The 21,024-nt window shown below is 46.7% G+C and overlaps 2 protein-coding genes across 5 annotated transcripts in view; one reads left to right on the top strand and one right to left on the bottom strand.

Annotated features, from left to right (window-relative positions):
- Positions 1–10,587, top strand: part of NDRG1 (N-myc downstream regulated 1) — a 55,626-nt gene extending 45,039 nt beyond the window's left edge. For both annotated transcript variants that reach the window (XM_082433847.1, XM_082433846.1), the window contains 4 exons: positions 1,089–1,136; positions 2,257–2,292; positions 5,319–5,370; positions 8,611–10,587. In XM_082433847.1, coding sequence (XP_082289973.1) covers positions 1,089–1,136; positions 2,257–2,292; positions 5,319–5,370; positions 8,611–8,792 — 318 coding nt within the window. In that variant the 3' untranslated portion in view covers positions 8,793–10,587. The remainder of the gene's footprint in view (positions 1–1,088; positions 1,137–2,256; positions 2,293–5,318; positions 5,371–8,610) is intronic.
- Positions 9,303–21,024, bottom strand: part of CCN4 (cellular communication network factor 4) — a 39,045-nt gene continuing 27,323 nt past the window's right edge. For all 3 annotated transcript variants that reach the window (XM_082433851.1, XM_082433850.1, XM_082433849.1), the window contains one exon: positions 9,303–19,699. In XM_082433851.1, coding sequence (XP_082289977.1) covers positions 19,491–19,699 — 209 coding nt within the window. In that variant the 3' untranslated portion in view covers positions 9,303–19,490. The remainder of the gene's footprint in view (positions 19,700–21,024) is intronic.

The following is a 21,024-nucleotide window of genomic DNA, read 5'->3' as shown; positions in this document are numbered from 1 at the left end:
TTTGGTCAGAGGACCCAGCCACCAGCCTCCTTCCCTGGTGACTGCCAGCCCTAGTTGCTTGGCAGTGGGGCCTCTGTCTCCTCTCCCAGGCCCCCTCACCTGCCGATTTGCCTCCCACTGGCTTGTTTATATGGGCGTGTTTCTGCTTGGCTTCCTGGCAAGGAGACTGTCTGCACGTTTGGGAATCAGGTGGAGCTTTCAGACCTGGTTGGAGCCTGACCATCTGGTGGGGCAGACAGGCATCTGTGGAGCGGGGCTTAGGAAAGGTTTTCTGGCTCATTTCACCCCTTAATTCCCACCTGTGATGTGGTGGAGGCAAAACAGGACTCCATCTTTCCAACACCCCCATAGCCGAGGACACGGGAGACTTGGGGGCTAGTGGGCGGAGTCCTAGAGTAGCGACATGCCTTGTGCAGTAGGCTAGAGCAGGGTCAGCAAATGTTCATTTAGTAAAGACCTGGGGTATCCAAAGGAACCATGAATTTCTTGCAATCTAGTCCACTGGACATAATCATAAGATGCATCAATAAAGATATATTGTTTACATTAAGGGAGGTGATAATTCTACCGTAGGCATTTTGAACATCACAGGTTACGGGTGGGTATTTTGCCCACTTCTGGATGCACTTTTAAGAGGGTCATTGACAAATTGAAGAAAGAAACCATCTTGGTGGATATGATTTCATTTGAAGAATGGGTGTTGGGACTGGGGATGTTGAATCTAAAGAATTACTGGCAGCAGCTGGTTAAATAAGCCCATTCATTTAGCAGCTGTTTCTGGAGCACCTTCAACATTTTAGCTAATCTTCACAACAGCCCTTTGAAAAAGATATTTTCCCCATTTTATTGATGAGGAAACTGAGGCTCAAAGAAGTTAAATAACTTGTCCAAGGTCACACAGCTAGTGATGGTAGGGCTGGAATTTAAAGCCACCTCTGTTGAATCCCAAAGCCCACATTCTTTCTTCCCTGACAGTAGGAATACTGGAGCTCCTGATGATGGTGGCAGAGTGGCAGGGAGGGGGGAAAATTTATGACTTTGGCTCCAGGTAGACAATTTGCAAATTTCTTCTCCCTCTTCTTGTCTAGGTGGAGTGCAACTCGAAACTGGACCCAACGAAGACCACTCTTCTCAAGGTACAGGGAAAATGATGGAGGGTTAACATTTGTTCTTTCTCAGAAATCCCTAAGTTTCCTGCAGAATTGAGTTGTGCCTGATTATGGCAAAGCTGGTGGTCAGAAATCACAGAAATGGTGAATTAATTTGTCTGTTCACAAACATCTATTGGGCGCTGGCTGGTAACCCAAGGCTGCAAAGATGAGGGGATCCCTCTCTGGCACCCCAGGAGTTTACGGGCTGCCGGCCATGGTGCTCTGAAGAGGGATGGATAGGAAATGTGTGGGCGGGGCCTGATTCTGGACAGACTCTCCCCACTGCACCACCCCGCCCTTCTGAATGGGCCCCTGGAGTTCTGTCGCTGCATTCCCGTTGGGCTGAAGGCTGCCCCAAGTTAGCTGACCTTGAGGCTAGCCCTTGGGACTTAGTCTTGAGACTCTGGGCTATAGGCTGGCCACAGCCCCACTCACCCTCACCAAGACCTTCCAGTCCTATTTCCCCATCCTCAGCTCGCTGCCCAAGTGCTCCAGAGCCCTGGGCTTTGGATAAATATTCACACGTGCCTGGAATGGCTTTACGCAGTGATGGCTTTGGGTTTGGTGATTTACTAGCAACTCTGGAAATTATAGCATTTACCAAAGGTGGCCAACCAGGAACCCCATCAGGCCTGAAGCCTTGAATCTTGCAGTTTCCTTCTGAGGGGTGTTTAAAGAGATTGTGTGTCCAGGGCCTCGTGCAGTGAATTCTTTCTGGTCAGACAGACCCTGGCCAGAACTTTGAAAGTTCCTCGAGTTCTCTCTGGCCCAGTTTCTGCCTCTAAAGTAGGACAGTCGTCCCTTCCAGGGTTTTTGGGGAGCAGAGTGAAATCATCTACAGGGCCTAGCACAGCACCTGGCCTGTTGTAAGCTGCAAGTAATGATTGCTAAGAAGGCAGAATTTAATGCCGAGACGGATAGTAACCAAAGCAGGCGTGCCAGGTGAGGTGGGTGTTTCCCCACCTGTAACATGTCCAGGCCCCCCTCAGCCAGGCATGCCCGGGGCAGGGCAGCGGGCAGAGTGGATGCCCGTTTGGAGCTGGTCCACAGAGCCGGCATCCCCTCCACTGAGGCCTTTGGCACTAACCAGCTTTCTTTCTCCCAGATGGCGGATTGTGGCGGCCTCCCACAGATCTCCCAGGTGAGTTACACCTGTCCCCACTCCCCAGGTGGAGGGCATGTGCCTCTGTGACCTGTTACACCCCTTTCCCTCACTGCCTGCTGGCCGTCCACCTTGCTATTACCTCTGATGACACATTTGGACCTGTTACCGTTTATAAAAGGCGCTTGTACGTCAGGACTTACTTGGTCCTCCCCCAGAAGCCCCTGTGGAGTAGTTGATGCTGGCGTTCACAGGGGTGAAGGGATTTGTCGAGTGGACACAGCTTGGCAGTCGTGCACCAGAATCTAGGTATGCCTGACCCCAAAGACCACAGGCTTCCGCTGGAGCCACAGGCTCCTGGAGCCCAGGGCCAAAGCAGGGAGCGCAGAGAGGAGATGGACCAAAGGGTGTGTTTCTGTGTTTGTGTCTGTGTGTGTCTGTGTGTGTGCATGCACATGTGTATATGTGTGTATGTGAGCATGTATATGTATACATGTGTGCATATGTGTGTATGTATGTATATGTATACATGTATGCATATGTGTATATGTGAGTATGTATATGTATACATGTATGCATATGTGTGTATGTATGTATATGTATACATATGTGTATATATGTATAAATGTATGCATATGTGTGTGAGTACGTATATGTATACATATATGCATATGTGTGTATGTGAGTATGTATATGTATACATGTATGCATGTGTGTGTATGTGTATATGTATACATGTATGCATATGTGTGTATGTGAGTATATATATGTATACATGTATGCATATGTGTGTATGCACATATAAACATATCAATCATTGTAGTGCGTTTGCTGCACGATAACTGTCCCCTCCAAGTCTCCACCCATAAATACCACCCCCCAACCTAACAAGTAAATGAATTTTTTATCTCTTCTTATAATTTTCTATCATTACAGTTTTGTACTCTATCTTACAATGAAATATTTTGCACATTTTGGGTTGTCTTTTCCACCAAACTGTGCCCTGCCCCTCTTTCTCCCTCCAGTCCTGGAAGGGACTTCAGAGCTTCGGTAATCTAGCGATTTCTCAATCGGATGTGTGCCTTCTTCTAGCTCTAGGTGCCCCCCCCCCCCAGTCCTGACAAGTCCCCCTGAGCTCCCTGGGAGCCTCCCTTGCAGAGTGACCAGGCACAGGTGGCCTTGGATGGCTCTCTTAACTTCTGTTTCCAGTGTCTCTCTCTGCTCCCACTGGCAAAGAACAAAATATTTTCAACTTTTTAACTGCTGTTGTGTTTTGCCCATTTGATAGCTGGAGTAGCCAGAGAAGGATGGGATGCCTCAGTTTCTGGAGGGAACAGATGGGTTTTCAGTAGAGCCCTGCTTAGATGTAAACAGGAATTAATACCTGCACACTAGTGACGGAGCCGTTTATCCACTCAGCCTGCTTGACACTCCTACTGAGACAGTGCAGCTTAAGTTGGCTGCAGAGAAGGGGCGCCATTTTTCTTTCCACCTATACTCCCTTCCTTCCTCTCTCCTTTCCTTCCTTTATTCCTTTCTCTACTTGAAATGAGAAAAATCTAACTCTATCCATAGTTAAAACACGTTTTCTATGTCATGGCAGGAGCTGAGCTAGCCCAGGCTCCCAGGAGAGCAGCCCAGTGGGGACCAATAGCTGTGTAATCCCTCCTCCTCCTGCCCTTGCAAGTTGGGTGTGTTTTTACAAAGGGCGTTCCCATCCTTCATTCCATTCAATCCTTGCAACAGTCTTTACAGGGGGAAGAGCATGCATTCTATCACGGTCACAGAAGGGGAAATTGAGGCTAACAGATGGGAGAGATTGCCCTTGGTCACCCAGGGGAGCCGAGTTTGGGCCCAGATATTCTCCTTTGCAAGCCTGTCCTCTTGTTTCTTTCTGCCATGTTGAACACAGATGTTCCTGCAACTCTCGTCCCCGTCTTACAATCATCACGTGACCCCCAGAGGCCAATTGCAGCACAGTCTCCTCTTTAAATGTCATTTGGCTCTTTGAGAACAGTGGCAGGAGTTGGTGGAGGTGGGCGGGGACACTCCCTCCCCGATGACTGCTCACCAGTGAAATGAGAGGGTGTGAGAATAGACCCAGGACATTGCATTTAAGAGTTGGAATTAATTAGCCTGCGAATATGGCCTTCACCTCCCGTTTAGATTAAATTAAATTTTTGAGAGTAATTGGTAGAACTGGGTGTGTTCTCAGCATTCCCAACTCATTTTACTTAAAGTAGCCCAGTTGATTGATTGGTCTGTCCACCTATCCATCTGTCTATCCATCCATTCATCCATTCATCTATTCTTCCTTCTTTCCATCTTTTTCTTTCCTTCCATCCATATAGCCTTTCTTCTTTATGTCCATCCATCCTTTCTTTTCATTAATCTATCCATCGTCCTTCCTTCCTCCCTCCCTCCCTTCCTTCTTTCCTTCCTTCCTTCCTTCTTTCCATCCATCTTTTTTTGTTTTCATCTATCCATTTATCCACCATCCTTTCATCCAGCCAGCCAGCCAGCCATCCAGCCTGCTATTGAGGCTGAGAGTAAACTGTTATGGGGTTTGGAAAGCCCTGGGTTAATATACAAGACCACTGATTAATCATAAGACCTTGGACGGATTATTTATCTCTCCAAGTCTGCTCAGCTGTGAAATGTATATGAAGATGGTACTAACCTCATAAGGTTGTTGTCGGGAAGATGAGATAATGCTGCAAAGCCCTTAGCACAGTGAGTGGCTATTACGTTCTAGACCCTGCGTTGGACTCATCACTTTATCCAATGACGTCTTCTTTACAGAAGCCCTCAGGAGTAGGTGTGGCACTCTGCCCATATTTTATAGGTGAGAAAACTGGCTCAGACAGGTCACGTAACTTCTGGTCAAAGCTACTTTTGGTCTCCATAATTATCCCATAGTCTTTCCTTTACTTCTGTGTTTTGTCCTATCAACCTGAGGAGGCCTTCCGTCTTGGGCCAAGCTCTTTAATGAAGGTGATCACAGGCACGGCTGCATGATCTGGACCTCTGGTGACTGACCACACTTTCCCTCTTTTCTCTTGCAGCCGGCCAAGCTTGCCGAGGCCTTCAAGTACTTCGTGCAGGGCATGGGATACAGTGAGTATGGCCTTTCCTAGCAGGCGGTGGGTTGAAGGGCAGGTGTGGGAATTGGAACCAGGTTGGGATGAGTACAGTATTCTGTGTCACCTTGGCGAGCTTCAGCTTTTTTGCAAAGTGGGCAGGTCAGGGAAGAAGTATTTAGGTGTGTGGAGGATGCGCAGCAGGGCAAGGGTTCTAGTATCTCCTCACACCATAGTGCCTCGTTCTCCCTCCATTGTTGAACAGAAGCTGTTTCACACCAGGGAATGTTTTAAGGTTTAGGTGAGGACTGTCCCTCTGAGCACCAAGAAGACAACAAACAATGAGACCATGAAAATCTTTTTAATTTTGATTACATACTTTCTAAGAGACCTGTAGTGATGATGGTGATGCTGGTAATGGCAATGATGATCATGATGATGGTGGTGATGATGGTGGTGGTGATGATGGTGGTGATAATGATGATGGTAATGATGATGGTGATGCTGGTGGTGGCGATGACAATAATGGTGGTGGCAGTGATGGTGGTGGCGGTGATGATGGTGGCTATAATGATGATGGTAATGATGATGGTGATGGTGGTGATGATGGTGGTGATAATGATGATGGTAATGATGATGATGGTAATGATGATGGTGATGATGGTGGTGATGATGGTGGTGATGATGGTGGTAGTGATGGTGGTGATGATGGTGGTGACGATGGTGGTAGTGATGGTGGTGATGATGGTGGTGACGATGGTGGTAGTGATGGTGGTGATGATGGTGGTGACGATGGTGGTAGTGATGGTGGTGCTGATGAAAGATTAATAAATCCTTCATTTTTTTCTTGTTTAATCATCACAATAATCCTAGGAGATCCTCTTAACCTCATTTACAAATGATGAAACTGAGGCTTTGAGAGATTAAGTAAGGAGCAGAGTGGGGATCTGTGAAAGTTCTTTGAAAACTGTAAAGCTCTGAATAAGTGGGTGATAAAGTCACTTACATTCAAGACAGAGCATGTCTTTGCTAAATCATTAGATTTGGGAATTGAAGGATAAATAGAAGCACAATTAAAGAACTTGGAGCTTCTTGCGTTATGATTATCGTTTATTTACAGACATTTATTCACAGACACATTTTCAGAAATGCAGCCCCATGACCGGGACAGACAACACCAAGTGCAAGCACACTGCCGGCAGCGGCCGCTGTTGGTATATGTTGGTGTGTCGGCCACGGTTCCGGCCCTGATGTGGTTCTTTGCGTTCTTTCTGTCTGCTGCCTGGAATTATAAGTCATGTGCCCACCTTAACAAGGAAGTCTGAGCGTCTAATCACTTCCCCCCTTTTTTTTTTGCTGAGGCTTAAACTGTTTGCTCATTTAAAATAGTAATGTTATGTTTGGTCAACTGACTGTAGTCTTAAGGTTGGCCTCAGCCGTGTTTAGTTTCTAGAGTGGCCGAGAGTGGCCGAGCCTGATTTACATGCTTCGGACAAGATCCCTGTCCCAACGTGCCCTCTTCCAACAGAAAACATCTGCTTGTGGGTCTCCTGCCTTTCCAGCCTCTCTCCCTCCGAGAAAGTGTGCAGGCAAAGGCAGTAACTAGAGAAGGCCTTCATTTACCTTGCAGCCGTGAATTGCAACTCGTTTGTCTTGGACCTGCCCTGGGTTTAGATTTCTGCGTTGAAAGTGCTTTCTGGGGAGAAAGGAAGTGAAAGGCAGGCCTTGTTTTTCCCCCCACATAAGCTTCTATTTCCAGAAAGCCGAAGCATCCTGCAGGTTGTAGGGAAAGACAGCAGAGAGAGCTGGAGGCATCAACCAAAGACAAAGTAATCATTCATTTGCTGAGTGCCTGCTCACGGCACTGGGCCAGTATGATGAGCCCTCAGCGTCCATGACACCATGCTAGGGTCACCAGAGCCCTGCCAGGTCAGTAAGCCCCCAGATCTGGGGTCAAGAAATAAGGGCTCAGAGAAAATATGTGAGCAACAGATGTAGGGTTGATTCCGATTTTTTTCTGGATTCAACAACTAGCTCTGTAAGAAGAGGATTCGGTACAGCAAGAATGAATTCTGTCTGCGGGTGTCTGCCACAGAAAGCCAACACCTATGCCCACTGAGCGAATAATGTAACCCCTACATGCCTGTGTATTTATCAGCTGCCTCAGTGTGTGATATCCATTATTCAATATGGCCTTGGCAATGATGCTTCAGTTGGGTGGTGTAGTAGTTTCCCGGGGCTGCCATAACGAATCCCCACAAACTGTGTGGCTTAAAACAACAGAAATTTATTCTCTCACAGTGCTACAGTTCTAGAGGCTAGAAGGCCAAAGTCAAGATGTAGGCAGGGCCATGCTCCCTCCAAAGATTCTAGGAAGAATCCTTCCTTGCCTGGTCCCAGCTTCTGGTGGTCGCCTGCAGTCCTTGGCTTGCAACTGCATCACTCTGATCTCTGCCCTGTCTTCACATGGCTTCTCCCCGTGTGTACGTGTGTCTCCTCTTCTTAAGAGGAAACCGGCCATGGCATTAGAGTGCACCCCAACCCAGGGTGACCTCATCGTATCTAAATAGATCTGAAAAGACCCTATTTCCAAGGAAGGTTACAGTCTGAGGTTCCGGTGGACATGAATTTAGGGGGATGCTATTCCACCCAGTACAGGGATTTTTTGTCTTCATTCCACCTTATAAGCCACCTGCTGTGTTCAAGGGCATTTTAGATCCTTTGGAATGGACAGTGCCATTGATAGTACCTGGAAGCTCACAGGTTTCCTGAAGGAAGAGATGACAGCTGACCCCTCTATGTGGCCTTGGTTTCCAGCCTGTGGCGTACAGGGAATAGCCTGGCCAACCTTGACCGTCCTCCCCGCTCTGGCAATTGTTGACCTTACAGGGTGGTGGGCACACACCCCGGCGCTGCTACCAGGGCGTCAGGGGTAGTATTCCCATTTTATAGGGGGGGCCGGGGGCTTGGAGAGGGACACTCCCAAAGTCCCAGAGCTGGGATTCAAGTAGCAGGTAGCAGACAGAGCTGGGATTCAGACCAGCTGTGGGTTCACGCCGCCGTGGGATCGCAGCAAGTCCTCACTCCCCCTGGCTCTTGCGCTCCACCTCTGTGGGCAGACACAGAAACTCTGGGGAGCCCAGCAGCCGGATGGCTGCGAGGATGGACGGGAGCAAATGTGCCCAGGCGGGCGGGGCACACGGCAGGCAGCATCCCCGGCGTGCAGGTGCCTCCAGCGCTGGCCCATGCCCTCACGGGTCTCTCTCCTCTCTCCCAGTGCCCTCCGCCAGCATGACACGCCTGATGAGGTCCCGCACGGCCTCGGGCTCCAGCGTCACGTCCCTGGAGGGCGCCCGCAGCCGCTCCCACACCAGCGAGGGCGCCCGGCTGGACATCGTCCCCAACTCCGGCGGCACCGGGAGCAGCGCAGGGCCCAACTCCACGGAGGTGTCCTGCTAGGTGGCCTTGGGGACGGCCGCCCCTGGACTCTGGGATCAATCGCTGTAGCTGCCCCTCCTCCGGCCCCTCCCCGCCCCTGCCTGCCAACCACATGTAGCTCGGTATTAATCCAAAGCTTATTTTGTATGACAAAGTGAGATTGGGTTTGTGGAGGGCTCCCTTTCCGGCGAGGGCGGGGCGGGGTGGACCAAAGGGAAAGAAGCATCTCAGTGTCCTTTCTCCACTAGTGAGCGGCCTAGAGGCCACTCTCATACCCTCCCTCAGAGACACCAAACTGCCAAAAACAAGAAACACAGAGCAAACACTTGATCAATCCAAGGCTAGGCTGACCTGAGCATCCTGCCGCGAAGGGACATTTTGTTGGAAGCCCAGCCCACCTACTTCCTGTTTCCTTTCCAACTAAAGAAAAAACAGACCCAGTTTCTGGAAACCAAACCCCTTCTGATTTGGAGAGGGGGAGAGCAGGGAATGGTGGCGAGCTCTTTTAACAAAGCCAAACAGGAAGCGGGGAAAGAGGTGGAATTTATGTGGAGGCTCGGAAGTGTTTGGAAGAGCAAATCTCTGTAGTGAACTTGAAGAAGTAGATTTTTTTTTTTTTAAGCATCTTTATTGGAGTATAATTGCTTTACAATGGTGTGTTAGGTGAATGGAGTTAGAGTCTGTCATACAGAGTGAAGTAAGTCAGAAAGAGAAAAACAAATACAGTATGCTAACACATATATACGGAATCTAAGGGGAAAAAAAAAAAAAGAAGAGGTAGATTTTTAACGTCTGTGCATATATACACACTTTTTAGTGCCGATGCCAGAAGACTGTTTTTCTGGCATTTTTTTAATGGACAACAGAAGCAGGCGACAAAATCTCCCAGTTTTTCAAAGAAACGGTCTTGGCAAATGTTTGGTATCGGGGGTTTGAGGCTTTGATTCTGCCGCCTGCCTCTTCCTCCACGTCGCCTACTTCCTACCCCAAATACATGGACGAGTGATTATTTCACTCATGGGGAAGATCATGTAGATTTGTAGTTGCTTCTTTGAAATGGAGGGCTGTGCCTGGCTGTGGCCGGGGGAGGGGGGCAGGGGCATTGGGGTGGGGTGGTATTTTTGGTTATTAGATGTAAAGGATTCCTCGTGGTCGTGATGGAATCCAGTGCAGTTGTGATTTCAGTTGATCCCATCTGGTTCCCAGGAATCATGTGTGATTGAGTTAAATCTAGCTTCCAATCTTTGACAACCCGGGTTGAATCTGAACTTGACTGCCAAACATTTCTGACCTGGTGACCTTCCGGGATCTTCAGATAGAACTCTTTGCTCTTGTAGGGGGTGGGGATTCCCTTGGGGAGTGGTGGCCCAGAAGATGCAAGGATTCTGGAATGTGTATTCCATGGGATTTCCTTCCCTCTCCTGCCTTCCCCTCTTCCCTGCCCCTCTAACCTCTCGCTGAACGGGGTGGCACCACTGACATTTCTGGGCAACGTCAGCGTAGCTGTCAAGTTCCTGTACTACTTACTGCCTTTTGATTTTGACTTTGGCTAACCGTGGATCTTCTTATAGGAAGTTTGATCAGAGTGAAAGGAACATTGTGGCTCAGCCACCGGGGCCTAGTGGTTACTGGGAGGAATAGTCAAGCCTTCTAGGTAGCTTGGGGGGATAATGGCTCAGTTTATCTGCGACCTACCCCCTGGGAGGCAGAAATGGCTGAATCAGAACAAGCAACTGTTGTGTACAAGTCTTTCCAGAGGAGTTTCTTAATGAGATATTTGTATTTATTTCCAGACCAATAAATTTGTAACTTTGCAGTGGCTTGTGTCTTTTTCCTCCGCCTGAGAGGTCGTGCATTGGGATGGGTCTTTCCTTAACTGGGGCTTCCTACCACATGCCCCTCCCTTTTGGAATTCTTTGCTTCAGAGCATACAGCATCCAGTAAAAATATAATACGAACCACAGATGTAACTTCAAATTTTCAAGTAGCCACATTAAAAAAGGTAGAGACAAGTGAAATTAACTTTAATAATTTAACCCAACATATCCAAAATATTATCATTTCAACATAGGATCAATATAATTATGAAGGTATCATGCATTCTTTTCTTCCTCCTAAGAAATCCAGGGTGTGTTTTACATCACAGCACATCTCAATTCAGACCAGCCCTGTTTCAAGTGCTCAATAGCTGAATAATACAGTGACAAAGGGATCAAGCTTTTCAACCTATAATTAGAAGGAAACATCTTTTTTTACATTTTATTTTTATTATAGAAAAGCATGTGGAAAGACCACCCAGTGACAATCCTTGTAATGCTTCTGGCCCTTGTATTTTTTTAAAAAATGTAGACACAACAGGTTTCAGTACAATCTCCCATTTCTATATAAAATTAGTTTAAAATTTACAAAACAGTTGCAAAGATAGTACAGAGTTTCCATATACCCCACCTCCAGTTTCCCCTATTATTATTAGCATCTTATGTTACTACAGTGCATTGGTCACAACTAAGAAATCAACATTGATAGATTACTATTAACTAAGCTCCATACTTTCTTGGGATTTCACTAGTTTTTCCCTGTTGTCCTTTTTCTGTCCCAGGATCCCGTCCAGATAGCAGGTTACATTTCGTCATCATGCCTGCTTTGCTTCCTCTGGCCTGTAAGAGATTCTCAGACTATCCTTGCTTTTGATGACCTTGACGGTTTTGAGAAGCCCTGGTGGGACGTTTTGTAGAACGGCCTTCAATTGAGATTTGCGTATATGGTTTTCTCATGGTTCAGCTGGGGTTCTGAGTTTTTGGAATGAAGACCCCAGAGGCTCAGTGTCATTCTCATCACCTCGTGCTGTCAGCATGATGGGCCAACGTGATTTAACACGGATGAGGTTGACCTTGATCGTCTGGCTGAGGTCGTGTTTGCCAGGTGTCTCAACTGTTAAGTTACTTTTTCTGCTTTTCCATACTTGTTCTTTTGAAGCAAGTCCCTAATTGCAGCCCACGCTTAACACCCCCCTCCTTTTTAAACAACTATCTTACTGTTTATTATATTGTTTTTTTCTTCACGTACCTTGAAGAGTTTCTTAGCGTAATTAGCTGTAAACACTTTTGCAGCCTGCATCATTGTGCAGCAAGTGCCTGGGCAGGGAAGAATGAGGTGACCGTCTGTGGTGTGCAGGTCAGGAAGGGAAGCAGGAAGGGTTTTAACGCATAAAATACAGCACATAATATTGCTAAAGAAACCACTGATAGTGAAGTGTAATTCTCCAAGTGTTCCGATTGTGTGACGTTTCTTTATTAATAAGTTAAATAGCGATGTGGAGGCAGGTCTCAATATAATTTCAAGGTAGTGACAAGCGTAATAGCACTTCGAGAAAACTGCCACAATTGTGGTAAGAAAAATACATGTGATTTCAACTGGTGAGATTAGGATCGTGGCCCACAATGCCACGTTGCAATTAGAGATTAGTAAAAACAAAGATTCATTTCCCCCCCCATCCAAGCACACGACCCCTGAATTTAATCCATGGATCCAAGGACCCGAGGTTAAGGAGCCCTCCTTTAGATGCAGGAGGAGAAAGCTCTTCCTTATTCTACGTTCACAGTAAAGGCCTTTTCTGTGACGGATCCTGTGTGAGAGTCAGGAACAAAGGAAAGGCAGGCATAGAAGAGCCAGCAAGGAATCCCCGTGGCAGTGGGTGCATATGTGGCACAGAGACCCCCCCGGACCTGCCACGATCAGCTCCTTGGAGCTCAAGCTTCCATCGAGAGAAATGAGCTGTTGCAGGTGTTTGCATGTATCAGGTGCTATTTAGAGATGGTTTGCCCAGAGGCTGTTTGGCCAGCTGGGGATCTATTTCTGTTTTCCTAGCTGCTTATTTACGTTTCGATCCCCAGACCCTTGGGTGTCAGCAGCAGCTGGGAGACCAAGTGTGCACCAAGATCAACCACGTGCAGGCTCTACAGGGGCAACAGAGGCCCATCTGCCACCTTCCTCATTCCGCTTCTCAGACACAACCTCACTCTTGGTCACTGGATGGGTCCCTAGATACAGCCTAAATCCATCTTGGGCTTCTCAGGCTGCATGGAAACCCTTCAGCTGTGTTCCACATGGAATCCAAGGGCAGAAGGGGAGGCGTGGCCTTATGGGTTTGGAGATGGGATTAGGGAGGGGGCTTAGTGAGCGGATGAGCCTCCTTCTTTCTAAGAACAAATTTCCCTGCATCTCTAAAGCATAAAACAATGGGCTCCTTGACCTTCTGGTTCTTGGACCTGGAACCAAACGGGTCTTTGTGTCTTTCAAGGGTAAGACTTGAATGGGACCAGCTTGATTCAAGTGTCCACTCGCTGTCCAATCAACTGTGAGCATAAGAGCATCTCGAGATAACTGCCACCATTGTGATAAGAAAAATATGTGTGATTTCAACTGGTGACGTTAGGGTTCGTGGCCCACCTTTAGGTCAGAGGAGACGCTGCATTGCAATCAGAGGTTAGTTCACACTACTCCCGTCCCCTCCTCCACATACACACGGCAGGATTCCGAGTAATTGATGTAGCTGTAGCCGGTGAATTGCTATGTCCTTTGCCATTAAACCCACTGACAGCCAAACTCCCTGTTGCAGGAAAGGCCCTTCCTCATTCCTGCTCTGAGAAATTTCCTGAACACCCCGCCCTCCCCAGGAAGCACTGACCATATGACCTCGTGACAAGGGCACCCTGCAGAGAATGCATCACTAATAACAGTAATATGTAGCGTTTATTATAGTTTCTTTTCCCTCTTTATCTTTATCTGTGAGGATGAGTTATCCTTGCTTCACAGATAAGAAAGCCAAGGCTCGCAGAGATGAAGTGGCTTGTGCAGCCATTTCTAAAATGGATTACATCCCTCTTGTCTGGAAAACAGTTGGCTGAGAGCATGACTAATGCAACCACCTATTGACGTCTTGGGACTGTAGAACATTGGTTAGTTCCTGGGACTAATAAACTGGAGGACCTTGCGGCTTTTACTGCCCATGGGGACATTTGTCCCTCCATTAAGTAGTCCGACCCAGGCGGTGACCAGCCTTTACAGTATCTTTCCTTAATTCTTCTGTCTCCTCCTTTGCTGGCAGGCTGACATTTTTCTCATTGCCATCAATAAGCCAGGCTTTAGCAGCTTCCTCTTCCTCTTTATGGGATGGACTAAGAAACACACTTTCGCTAGTGGTGTATGAAAAACAAGATTTATCATGGAGATCTGGAAACATTCTTTACAGCATATAATATATGAAACCATACATGGGCTTGGTGCCAGCTTTTTCATCTCCTTAGAAATATTTTTGCTCAGTTCTACATTGGAGAGAACCCAGGTTCAGCTGGAACTGGGACCTCTGAATACATAGGATGCTTCTGCATTTTCGTTTCATTGGTGGAGGGTGAGAGAGAACACTGACTTCTCTGCTATATGCTTTTTAACCTTCATAATAAAATGCTCTGGCCATTTTCCCTGAATCCCATTTTCCCAAAACTTCAACCACCTGATATCATCAGAAATCTTTCCCAGAGTCTACACATTCATCTTAATTGGAGGCATCCATTGGACTCCATGGTCTGAATTCCAATTTTGAAAAAAGTATGTTTCAGGATAGAAGTGTACTTGGAAATGATTCATGGGGCAATTATTTTTGTACTGGAATGGATTCTCCCCTAGACTTTATTATAATAGCATAACGTGTTTTGGGGGGATTTGGATGAGGGGGATTTAGCTGGAAGGTATCAAATGCATTATTCACTTCATTTACTCAGCCATCTGCACATCTGTTCAAAGAGCTGAGCATGTGCTATGCACTGCACTGGGTTTGGGAGACACAGAAAAGTATGGCACCCTTCCTGCCTTCAAGAAGCTGGGGGCTTAATCAAATTACAGCATAAAATGAAAACATAAAAATAAAAAGTTAAGGGATCGAGAAGCATAGGACTGAAATATTAAAGCATTCAACTGAATATCGGTGACACTTTTTCTTTACCTTTGCGATAGGACTAAATAGGTAAAATACGCAGACACAAACACTGACTTCAATTCTTACCATCGCCTTGCGGGTTATTCCCAGTTCATAAGGAAACCGACTCAGCTAAATAATAGATGCGTTTGTTAAGTGCTTACCATGTACCAAGCGCTATTCTAAAGCTTTTCATGCATTTTGCATTTTGGTTATCACATCATCACCCCCACAAGGAAGGTACTGTCATATTTTGCATTTCACAGTTGAGGAAGCGGAAGCACAGATCGGTTAAGTGAGGAATTCCGGTAAAGAATAAAGGATATAAAGATCCACCGGACTCCCAAAGTCAGAACTGGTCCCATTGCGTCATGCAACCTTCCTTATACTTCATTTCACTCCCCTTGGTTCCCAAGGCAGCTGGCAATAGATCTCTATCCACCTATCCCTCCATCCATCCAACCCCTGCTACCCAGTCCCTGACATGTACAAGGCTCAGAGGATGCAGTCATGGTCTCTGACCTCCAGGTACCCACAGGGCAGTTGGGGATATAAAAAGGCATTGAATAAATGAGTAAGTGAATGAATGAATGAATGCCAAATGTTCACTTTATATTTCCATGAGATGTCTTCCGGCCTGGACACATTTGTACCCCTGGTGTTTTCTACATGCCGGAATTCATATTTCTCAGTGCATTTCCAAACTTTTAGCTATTTTTATTGTCACGTATAAAATATCTGGGACCTAATTTCCACCATCTGCACATTTATTGAACGTGTTCAATGTTCCATCATTGCCTCATAATAACTGAATGTACAAGAAAACTCACCCAATCCAGTAAGTCACTTTGCTGATGATTTATTGCTTCAAGGCAAAAAGCTATAAACAGGGAATTTGAGCAATGAAAACCCTTCACATTAAATAAACACGTTCCATGCTACACAAATCATGAGAAAAATGAGGACTGTTGTAAAACTTGGGATTTCCCAAGTGCTATTTTTCCTCTATTGGGAAATTCCAAGCCATTTCTTCATATGTATTTTTTAGTCACAAAAATGGCAGTAGGAATACTTAAATATTAAGTCATAGTCTGAAAACAGATACACACACACACACACACACACACACACATATATATATACACATACATACAACACATATGTATATGTGCAGAAATACACAGCTGGCCGTTCTGACCATTCATGATTCCCAACTGTACAGGGTTATCATTGCAGTTTCTTTGGATCAAGATAAGTCTTTAAAAATCAGTGACCTAATTCAATATAATAGTCACAGGCTGCATTACCTCCCCACAATCTCTAGGTATACACAGTACTTACAATGTCAATGAGAGTCTAGACAATCATATCACTTGAATCTACCTTCTTTGATCACTCTCTGAATCACTTTCAAAGTTAAAATTGCAGCTATTGTCAGTAAAGCACGTCTTGTGCCTTTTGATTCGGGTGTCAGACTAACCTTGGTTTGCAATCCTGGTAATTCATTAGCTGGTAAGACATTGAGCAAATAACTTAACCTCTAATAGCCTCAGCTACCTTATTTCTAAAATGGGTAAATGATAATAATGCCGTATCTCATAGGTTTGCTCTGAGGATTAAATGAGACAGTGCAGTAAAGCACTCAGTATAAGGCCTGGTAAGTGCTCAACAGATGCTAATTGATAAGGTTTAGCAAGCATCAGTGGTTTAGTAAATTCAGGTCTCCTCTTTCCCCTACACACCTACACACGCAAGAGACGTTCGCTCCAAGCACTTACATGAATTTCTTCACCAAAAGTTGACAAATCTTTAGCATACCTTTCCCTCCCCCCAGAACATGGGGTCACAAGGGACTAGAGTGGCAAGCTTCCTGCTCTATTTGATCCCCCCGCCAACGTGACACTCCGATAGGGCTCATTCAGGCTCTCTCCGGAGGCCTCCCCAAGAGCAAGGCAGAGTGGAATAAGCTGGGATTTGGGTTGCTACTTTGCGGGGGCAGATTTCCCAGCCTCTTTGAGTCCCAGACTTTCCACTTATAAAACGGGCAAGAGATGCTTACTCAAAATCGCTGTGATGATTAGTACTATAATTCAAAACTTAAGAGTGCTTGGTACCAAGCAAGCACTCTAAATGAAGGGACAGCTTTTCATTATGATTATTATTCTTAACTTTTATTGTCTCAGGGCACACCATGGCTGGGCCCATAGCTCCTTCCCCATGACTTCAAAACACGGGACTGAGACGTTCCCTCTGGGGCCTGCCTAGGACAGATCCATTTCTCAAACCGGAGCATTCCGGCCACGCCATCCCACCCATTCCCAGGATAAAACCCCCAATTCCTTCAACCAGGCTTCCTATGATCTTGGAAGCCATGCTCACTTTCCCAAACTGGGAAGCAAATTCAGTAAGAACCTAGCTCTCGGGTGTCTGCTGAATTTCAAATGGGGTCAGCGTTCACTTAGTCCCTGTAGTTTGTAGGTGGCAGGTGATTTCACTCTACGAAAATCCAACATGTTCCATGTAGACTTAGAGAAGAGATTATTCATGGGGTAAATTCTCTTCACACAGGAATTCTTGTTTTGTTTTGGTTTTTTTTCCGATAAAAATGTACATTTCTTTCAATAGTAAATGCCTTTCTATGGCATTTAAGATTTGGCTGATAAAAATCAGATTGTCATGTACCTTTGGAAGAAAGAGATCTTCTGAATACAAGTAGGAACATGTACACAATTTCTTTATTCATCAAATACACATTGAGCACCATTGTATGCCTTGCATTGGGCATTCAGGAGGTCACCGTAACGAGGGCACATTCTCAACCCTTTTTCCCTGTCTAGGAATACCTCTGCTCGCCACCCAGAATTCCCTCACGAATAACCGCACCATCTCTCAGTCTGCAGCACTGGGTAACAAAATCATCTTCAGACACATATGAGAGCTGGTTCTGATTTGAAGGAGGAAACGATCTGTAGGGGATTCATGGATTTTGGTTTAGCCCAGATTTTGTTTGATGCTTAGGCATGTAAATAATCTGAAAGTCAGACACTCTCTTCTCTTGTGAAAAGAGCTAGAGACACAACAATAAGAACCAAAAATGATGCAAGAATAGCCTGTCCTGACATGTTTTCCTGCTCTGACACATTTGGAAGCTCTAAAAGTAGAGGGAAAAGATGGGTTACAGAGTCAATTCAACTTGGATTTGCCTTCCGACTCCTCCACTGACCAGCTGGGTGACTTCAGTCACGCTCTCTTCCCTTCCTGAGCTTCTGTTTCACATTTGTAAGAACAGAAATAATAACGGGCGCTTTTCAACACGACCTCGAAGTTTCCATGAGCTAGTGTTAACGGTTACGTAAAGCACTGAGAACAATGTCTGACACAGAGAAGGTACTATATAAAAGAATTATAGCAGGAAATATTTATATTTTACTAATAAAATAAATAATAGCCTCATTTCCATTAATAGCAACTTTCTCTTCCTTTCGTTGAATAGCTTCAAGCCCTTTCAACTTTTCATCCCTGTTAAATATACTTCTGTTTTGAAACAACTGGTTAACCTCTGTCTTTGCACCAGAACTCGGTTTTATGGGTCAGTAGGACCCACAGTCTGTGAAGTGGGTCACCGAGGCAGAAAGAGACATGTCCTGGGCCCAGGGACCCTTGCCACCCTAGGCTGATGCAGACTGGACCCACTTCTTGGTTTGTGAAACCACTCCTTGGTTTGACCCACACTCAACCTGGACCCAAGACTCCCTAAAGAGCACAGGAATGTCACAGGGCACCATTCTCAGGGGTCAGAGACATCACCCCAGGGGACTCTACCAACTCCCATGAGCCCCCATGCAGGGAGAGCATCCAGATGTGAGGGGCCTGGCCGATTGCCCAGCGCCCTGCCCGGTCCACGAGCAGCAGATTCAGGGCTGGGGTCAATCGCTCCTTCTGAAAATTGGCTGACCTTGCTCTGACCCTGGAGTATTGACTGGGGACTTCTCCCAGGAACAAGAAGGAAGTTTATCATCTTGCATTTCTGACTGGGATGAACCCAATGTACACCCTTCACAGTGCAGGGGTGAAGAGAAATCTAACCTCAACAATGCCCGGAATAATGGATACAATTGTTCATTAAGAAAACCAAACCCAAACAGCCATTCACCGCACCTGGCAAATGTTGGGTGACCTTGGGAGGCACAAATCTTTGGAATGAGAGATACTTTGGTGTGCGGTGGTCAAAACTGTCGACTAGAGTAGTTCTAAATCCCATCTATCCTTCTGAATGGACCCAGAGAGTCTGACGATTTGGTATTTAAAGAAGGAATTAGTGACATTGAATGCCTAGCTGATTCTGTTCCTTGAGACTTGGGCAAGATCCAGCAGGACTTCCAGTGACTTGGACAGGCGGATCAGGCTTGGGTATTGACCAGAACAGCTGGAGACAGGCACTTTCCTTGGAGCGTACGTGGAATTGTCAAGGAGAGGACCCATGGCCTGGGCTTGAGCGGCACCACGATGGGTGCTTTGGGTGGTCGGAGACAGGAAAGGGGGCCACGGGTCCGGATCAGGGTAAGGTGGACAAAAGAAGGCTCAGTGTGGGCCTCAGAAGGCGGCCTGCTTTACAAGCATGGGGCCAGGCCTCGAGCTCGTGTTTTGTGCCTGCCTAATTGGCAATTTCTGAGAAGTCAGGGTAGGAATCCAAGTCGGCAAAAATATCGTTGGGATTCCGACAGCTCAGATTGCAGAAGCAAGCATTAATCCACAGGGCCTGGCGGGAGAAGCCAGGCCCGTCGGGACACTGGAAGGAGATGTCGATGGTTTTGGACTTGTAGGGGATGCAGCACCTGTTGTCCGTGCAGACCCCACAGTACTTGGGCCGGTACGAACGTGTGCTGGTGCAGCCGGCCAGCGTAAAGTTCACGGGCGCTTCTGGCTGGTACACGGCCAGACACTTCTTCCCTTCCTGCAGGAAAGGAGGTTTCAGTTGAGACACTCAGAGGATCAACAGCCACTTTCTTCCCTCCAAGCCCTCAATTCTTCCCTTTTCACTCTCCACGCACTCCGCCTTACTTTCAGATTTGCAGCATCTTCCAACTGGGAAGGACCACCCCCAATACAGCAGGACCCAGTCTTATTACGCAGGAGGAAACGGAGCACAGGAGGGGACTGCCTTGCTGTGGTGGTACCTCTCGACCTGCGATTTCCCTTCTCTCCTGTGTTCCTGCCCTGCCAATGCCCAGTCCCTGGTCACTTTCACTAACACGGGATGCCTTTGCGGCTGCTTTAGCCAATCAAGTACCCCTCGCTGGTTAGGGGCAGAACCATCATGGCCTCCCTGATTGGGGGATGCATTTTACCCTAAACTCCTCCTCCTCTGCCTCTGACGGACTCTCACACACACCCTTTCCATGCAATTTATTCATTCACAATCCATGCAACTGGATTGGCATTATCTAAAGGGAGTTCTGTCTCTCCACAGGGCTGTGGGCCACTCGAGAGTGGGGCTCTTTCTGTGTCCCTGCAGTCTAATTCTGTGCCTGGTACATAGTAGGCACTTACTAAACTCACTGAATGAATGGTTATTGGGGTCTACTATGTACCGGCACCATGCCAGAAACAGGGGTAGAGCAGATCCAGGCGATGTGGGGTGGGTCTGAGGCTTGTATGATTGATCTGAGAGCTCTCTTAGGCACATAATTATGGAAATGAACTTGGGTGGAAAGCATGAGCCAACAGCAAGGGACGTGAATTAGTTCGGTGGTGAACCCACCTCTACCTCGCAAGCACCGTGCATTCACCCAGCTTAGGACTCTGCTCCTCTTTGTCCTGTTGCTGGTAAATTTCCCTTCCATGCTTTCAGTTAAGAGATGTTTGCTGAGTACCAAGCACCAAGAATACAAAGGCTAGTAGGGCAGGGGAAATAATCAGAGAGGAAAAAGAGACGAGGGGAGGAACTGTGGGAAGCTAGGCTGTCTTGTCTGCTGGACAACCCTCTCCTCAGCATTCTCAAGAAACCACCAATGCTCCCCAAATGGAATCAGTGCTGAGTTTTTCTTTCTCTTTACTTTTCATGTGACACCAAGGCAGATGACCAGTCCTAAGGCGTTAGCAAGGAGGTCCTGGGTTAAGCAAATCGGATCCATTTCTAACTCCAAGGACCGGGTCTTAGTCTACTGTGGTCACTACACCCTTGATCCTTTATTTTAATTATGTTTGACTCTCAAAGCTGGAAGGGATGTCTGAGATCGGTTCTGGTGTTTTACCCATGAGGGGACTGGGGCTCAGAGA

The sequence above is a fragment of the Balaenoptera physalus genome (assembly GCF_965194825.1).
Source record: "Balaenoptera physalus genome assembly, chromosome: 17".
Lineage (NCBI taxonomy): Eukaryota > Metazoa > Chordata > Mammalia > Artiodactyla > Balaenopteridae > Balaenoptera > Balaenoptera physalus.
Note: the sequence above shows the minus strand (reverse complement) of the source record. Positions and strands in the feature narration are given on the sequence as shown.